The sequence below is a fragment of the Schistocerca americana genome, chromosome 10, assembly GCF_021461395.2.
Source record: "Schistocerca americana isolate TAMUIC-IGC-003095 chromosome 10, iqSchAmer2.1, whole genome shotgun sequence".
Classification (NCBI taxonomy): Eukaryota; Metazoa; Arthropoda; class Insecta; order Orthoptera; family Acrididae; genus Schistocerca; species Schistocerca americana.
Window position 1 is genome coordinate 201,494,370 of NC_060128.1, and position 6,734 is coordinate 201,501,103.

The window sequence follows — 6,734 nt, forward strand, 5'->3', positions numbered from 1 at the left end:
GCCACGCACAGTACTGTTAACATAAAAACATTAATATTTAAGGATACATTAATGTTAAGTAACCTCTGCTCGTTACGACATAGTACTGTACTTTCACACAGAGCTGTAAAAATCTTTAATCTCTCTCGAGGTATTTCCTATCGTGACGTGTATTTTAGTTCTCAATGCACGACAAACCAGATACAGAGACTGGTGAATGAAAAATTGTAAGATTTACCTTGGAAATGGCAGTTACTCGCTTTCCATAAATATGTGCAGGGACCTATAAACACACGTAATAAACAAGTTCAAAATGTGTCAAATTATTTTGTATACTATGCAACTCTTCAAGACATTTGTATTCTGTTATATACAATGACCTCTGAACCTTTTCATATACACGCTCCAAATTATATTTTCCTCACCACTGGAAAGAGGATGCACCTCTGTCAATCTGTGCCGCGACTTTGTGCGACGTTCCCAGAGAAATTAATCTCCACAAACGGGCACGGGAGAATAATTTTATTCCAAGATTCTTTTCAAAACTTTGTCAGATGTCATCGTGACTTATTAATTACCCCAGCAACCCAGGAAAGTATCAATCTGAAGATCAACTTCACATTTCAACCTTATCATTGCAGGAAGACTGCCACGACAGCTGACCAGCCCATTACGTGTCCTGCAAAACTTGGGACTGGGCCAGAATTTTAGTCAAATTCTCTTACTTGTGTGTGTCATTCCCTTCCCAGTCACCCCGTCAGCAGAGGTGGAAGAACACGACTGTCGGAATCAATCCGGCAGGACTCATACTTACCGACTCAACTCAGATATTATTTCATATTTTATTTTTTTGTGTAGTCATTTCATATGCGCACAAAACATCACGGTGCTCTTCTACAATATTTTCTTCAGACAGCAAAACAAACACACAAATACAATCAACCTGTTTAACATACGCTGGGAAGCATAGCAGTTCAAAAACAACATGTTTCTCACTGTAAGTAATATTACAATTAAACAGGGGTAGAACACATATCTGATAGTAAAGAAAATGCACAACATTCTCCAAAAACTTTCATTTATTCTATACTTAATGAAAATTTAACTCATATGAAGTATGTGCTGTTGGCATCATATTTCCCAATGAATTACACAAATGAAGCTACAATTATGTAAATTTGGTTACAAAGGCAATCAGCACTGGAGCACAAACAGAAATGGGGTCGAGAAGTTCACCTTAACACAAATCCAGTAGCAACATCTGAAGTACCCGAGTACATTTGTACACGTTACAAAGTAAATCTATGAAAAACAATGCAATACACAGATCGGTGCAGTTTCCTAAATGCAAATGCCACAAAAGTAGCTAACCGGACGACCGTCGTCGCTGCATCCACATCAAAACGGGAAGTGCCGGCCGTAATAGTGTACGGACAGACGTATTGCAGAGTTTTACCACTCGTCATAAATGTCGTCACTTACTGCAAAAATCAGAAAGCACTGTGCTTAAATGCAGGTAAAGCCAGCAGGCTTCCCAGGGAGTACGTGACAACTGAATTTACCGAACAAAAGAACAGGACGTCTGCACGTACAACGTATTTTTTAATTTGTCGTTCTATTTCGACACTGCGTGTTGAGGAAACATCCACCACTCTTTTTGGAAGACACGAATTTGAGGTTTCTAACTTGCCTACTGTTAGCAGTAGTACAATATATCTTAATTCGCATCCAAAGTCGGAATCGCAACTTTACTGAGGAAGGTGTACTTTACGAGGAAGTCCGGAGACGGTGGATGCGACCTACAGTGAATTCGGGAAGCTTCACAGTCTACAGCTGTTCCGAGAACAAAGTCGTACATTAATGGAGTATACATTGGGGCAAACAAACATAAAATACTGTTATCAGAATGATATTCTAATGATTTTTAGTGATTAGAACACTAATGAAGTATGATCCACCATGAACAAACTAATGTTTTATCACAGAAAACTCAATATGGCAATGAGGGCATCAACTAATCTGGTAAGATAATAAATGAATATATGGACATGTATATTTCCTTAAGATTACAATATTTGGCAATAACAGTACTGCGGTTCCCACAGAAGTTAACATAAGCGCACACAATTATTCTCCGAACTCAGATATTTGCAATTTTTTCCTCCAATTTGTCAGTTTACACAAGAAATAGCGTAATAAATTGCACTGCAGAGATAAATCAGCTGATAACTTCAAATATCAATGCAAATAATAAAATTAAATTACAGGCTTTTGATGGTTTTCCAAAATATTAAATTATTGTGATAATTTGCTTCAAGGGATATACTACCTAAACTAAAGATATTAACATTTTCTCAAACATTAGAAATCCAGTAACTTACAGCACAAAATCTTTACCGATGTAAAACGATTAAAAATCACGTAACCAGCAGTTTTCATTTTGTGTACAAGAAACAGTTATCACTAATTTGTCCTCTTACACATCACACGAAAACACTGTTTCCGACGCATTTACAAGTTTTCCCAAGTTATTCCTGGTGAATTGAAATACGACGAACCACGGTTTGTAAACATTACCGTATAAAAAATGAAAACATTGGCACGATCAAATCAAAACCGATTCCTCCTCGAAATACGGGCACGACTCGTCCACTGTACTGTACCCAAAAAATTTAACTGAGAACACGGTATCTGGCTCGACATTCACATTTGCTTCCCAGTCGGGTCAATCTGTACACTGCACGCAAATGCACGCATCGGACCCCCGAGAGCCAGACATTTCGTTTCGAAATAGGTTAGCTATCTTTCTGATTCCGAGAACAGATTTAGAAAGATACATTTAAAATTTGTTCATAAAAATACTACTGCAAGTTGCATCTTATTTTCGTTTTTCTTTGGAGAAGTGCAGATCTTAAAGTGCACTTCAATAAGAAGAGATAGTCACGGGAAGGGAACAGGATTGTGTGTGTAAAGGAAATATTCACGAGACATGAAGGTCAAAGCAAAAGGAAAGAATATACTGGGGCAAAGAATACTGCAGGGGGGTGAGGTGGGGAGGTGCACAGGACTGGGAGTCAAGTGTTAGCCGTTAACTATTCCTCATTAATTCCAAGAGTTTCACAGAGGTTGCCGCAAAGACTCAGTGGGCAAAAAACAAAACAGAAAACCCAGTTCAAATTAAAACTATTTCTTAAATTAAAAGAAACTGGAACAACAAGTTTACAATTAACAATAGTAACCACACATTAACATACATAAGCGCACATGCCCAAAGGCACACAAAATAATAAAATGAATTTGGGAGATCATATAAATAAAACTAACTAGATTTTTCACTCCATTAATAAATGAGAAACAAAGTGAAAAGGCTGCTCTTATAGTGTTACCTTTAAAATGAGGTGGAATAAAAATAATATTTTATTAAGGAAATCAATCTTTGTACAGTTTCTGCAACTTTGTTTTCCACAAAAACAAACAATTCTTCGTGTGACTTTTCTTCTGTCTGCGAAGTTCCTCCGAGAGAGAAGTTTTTGGAAATACAAAACGTCTTCAATTTTCAACTAAAGAGAATGTGCAAATAAATCACAATCCTCACAAACGACCCGCTCCCGCAAAACAATTTGGAAGTCACCGAGTGAATCAAAAATGAGCTTCAAATTGAGTAACAGTGTTAAGTGCAATTCCTCTCAATTCTGAACTCCCACTTACACTAGGTTCTAGGTTCCTGTCGTTTCGCATACGAAAGTGTACGAGAAAATGTCTTATCGAATTTGTAAATGTTTCGGGTAACTTATTTCCAAGAAACTCTCTCTCGGGCCACGCTTTCCATCCGACCCGAGCACCGAGCGGGTGAAAAGCTAGGTCCTCGACACACATTTTCCTCAATACGTACGCACGTAACGACGAAAAATAAAAAGTCCGACCAAAAACTGACAGAGGTAAAGGAGGTACGACAAACGGTGCAGGAGAATAGTTCCGAGTTTGTCCGGAAACTGAACACTGCCAGCCAAGCAGTTGACAACATACGGTGACGGAGGAGATTTCAGGGAGACGGTGGGACAGAGGGGGGCGGAGACCCCGCGCCGGAGGCGGCCACGGTGCAGGCGGGGGCGGAGGCGGAGCTCGCGGTCGCGGTCACAGTCGCCACCGCGGGGGCGCCGGAGGGCGGCTGCCTTCAGCTCTGCTTCACGCGCTTGCGGGGTGGTCCGATGGGCGGTATCTGTTGCGTCGCCAGTGCTCGGAATGCTTCTGCGATCAGATGCGGGTGAGACAGGATCATCTGCTTCCAGCCCTGCGTATCCATGACGTCCGTCGCGTGCCTAGGGAGGGGGCAGAGAGAAAATTTTCCCATTACCTGACATTGTCCCAGTTTCTGGGAACTAATACGGACTGTTTAAAAAAAAAAAGATCACATTTTAGCAATTTATACTAACTGATTGGCACCAGAAACCAAAAGGACAAATTGGAAAATGCAAAGCCTTAATGCTCGTAACAACGTAGTTTTCCATTTTAAGCTACCTGCAATTACAGAGTAGATTTCACGAAGCATATTTTTTGTTTGGTTATAAAGCATCTTCTGTGGTCATTCTCGAAATATTATCTACACGTGTCGTCGTCATTTATGAATTGAAAACGCTGTTCATTTATAAAATTGGCACACTGGTTATGACATTGTTGCCTCTAGTTCACATTTACTGAAGACCACTACTTACAGGTATGTCAACATGATGCCGGAACACCATTGGTAAACTGTATACCAATTTTTTAAAGGTATAATGTTTTTAATCTATACATACCAAAATGTACACACACACTTAGACCGTATTTTCTGAATGACCACAGGAGATACTGTAGAAGTTAAATGCGTCTGGTGAAAACTACTATTTGCAGTGAACATAGCATGGAAAAACTAACTGATATACAAAAGCTGTTGTGAAATACAAACTTGTCACACAATTGCTATCTGACCCAAATATGAAGTCTTTCAAATTACCACAATGCACACTCTTGGAAGGTAAGGTGTGTCAATTGAACGAATGTGGGCTCAAGTTCCAGATAAATACTGCCGGGCACCAGTCCGCATCCATTTTGACAGTAACCTCAGTCCGAGGCAGGACGACGGCCCGTCGGCCGACACTCCCGTGTCCGTTGCATTTTTCATTGAGAATTGTGAATTATTCTGTCTGTGGCAGAAAACATTCACTGTCTGTATCACCGGCCGGATTAAGTGGGATGCCCGTGCAGAGGTAAGACTCCGAGACCACCTCGCACTCCCAAGGAGTGGAGAGCACTCGGCAAGTTTCCGAGTGCAGTTAAAGCAGAAAATGTGCAGTTCGTCATACAGCTGTCTGGGTAAGTATTAAAGCTGTGTCTGGCCGACGCACTACAACCGGTGCACACTCCCCGTCAGTGACAAAAGGAATATCTGTTGGCAATTACATTTTACCAAAGTTTTAATTTTCAGAGTTGTACCGACATTTCGTACAAGCAGTGAAGTTAACCAGAATAGTGGGTGCATACAGAGCTCAGCAACTTCAGGAAATCTAGCAAGAGAAATAGTCACCTAATTTGAAAGTGTTTTTGCACCATTTATTACGGAAATTTATACGGTTCATTGTTTTTTGAGGACAACACAGTGACTGGAATGAGCTACCTAAGCAATGGAGAAGTTATTTCTACCGCTTTGAAATATATACGTCGTACCCCCCACACGACAAACAAGAACAAAAAGCAATTTCTGATTGACACACCGTGGAACTTTTCTCGTGGGGATATTTTAACGACTGTTTTCACTACCCATTTAGCACACTATGTAAATGAGCTCAGAAACAGAAAATCAGTAGCACATATTTAGGTCTACAAGTAAATGACTCGTCAAAAGTATCACAAACAAACTGCCGTATAGATGTTTCTCACACAGAAATACTGACGGCATTTTGCAATTTGTTCCGTAGCACATTTCCACTAATAAATGTAAATTGTTAAAACCACATCATTCTTTTTTAAAACACAGAACAGTACGCAGCACACTACTGGGGAGTATTTGACTGAGTAACATTTTAAATGTTTGCACATTCGGCCCAATTGTGCACGTCTACCATCCTCTGGCTATCCCAGAAAGCTGCCCGATGAACCGACAGTTTTAGTTAAACAACAGTGTTTTATTACTAATTTAATTGCTACACTTCCAATCTTGCCAGGGACACACAGAAACAACTGAATCAAAAGAGGAATCATTTCTGAACAATGTTGTATAGTTACAAACAATTACACTGTAATATCTTTAGCTATAAATTTAATCATTGTGGTTCTCTTATGCTCATTTAAAGCACCTAAAACGAAGTTTTATTTATCAGGCTTATTTTATTTCAAGAGACACGTGGCTTTCTTAAAACTGTATTTCAGCACTTGCCAATTATTTTTGATCCAAGACTGGGCGAAACGCATCTACAGGTTTCTAATTTTTTTGTTTCACATTCAAATCAATTTACCTCCGTATCTCCCACACAGGAGACATTCGCAAGGCAAAATACAGGTAACTGCTCGTACAGCACAGGCTATATAAAATCACATGCACACACCCCCCACATACAAAATTAATACTGAAACTTCCTGGCAGATTAAAACTGTGTGCTGCAGAGTGAAAATCTCATTCTGAGAATTAATACTATAATACTAACGTGTTGATGAAGTCGATGGCCTGCGCTTTCAGCTGATCTGCGCTGTGGAGATCTGCCAGTATGAGGATGTCCGCT

General features: G+C 39.9%; 1 protein-coding gene across 1 annotated transcript in view; it reads right to left on the minus strand.

The window, feature by feature from the left end:
• Window positions 1-1,040: 1,040 nt before the first annotated feature.
• Window positions 1,041-6,734, minus strand: part of LOC124552416 (protein roadkill) — a 154,863-nt gene continuing 149,169 nt past the window's right edge. The window contains exons 8-9 of the mRNA XM_047126683.1: window positions 6,660-6,734; window positions 1,041-4,298 (exon numbers count right to left, since the gene is read on the minus strand). The exon at window positions 6,660-6,734 is cut by the window's right edge and continues 68 nt beyond it. Of these exons, the coding sequence (XP_046982639.1) occupies window positions 4,154-4,298; window positions 6,660-6,734 (220 nt within the window). The 3' untranslated portion in view covers window positions 1,041-4,153. The remainder of the gene's footprint in view (window positions 4,299-6,659) is intronic.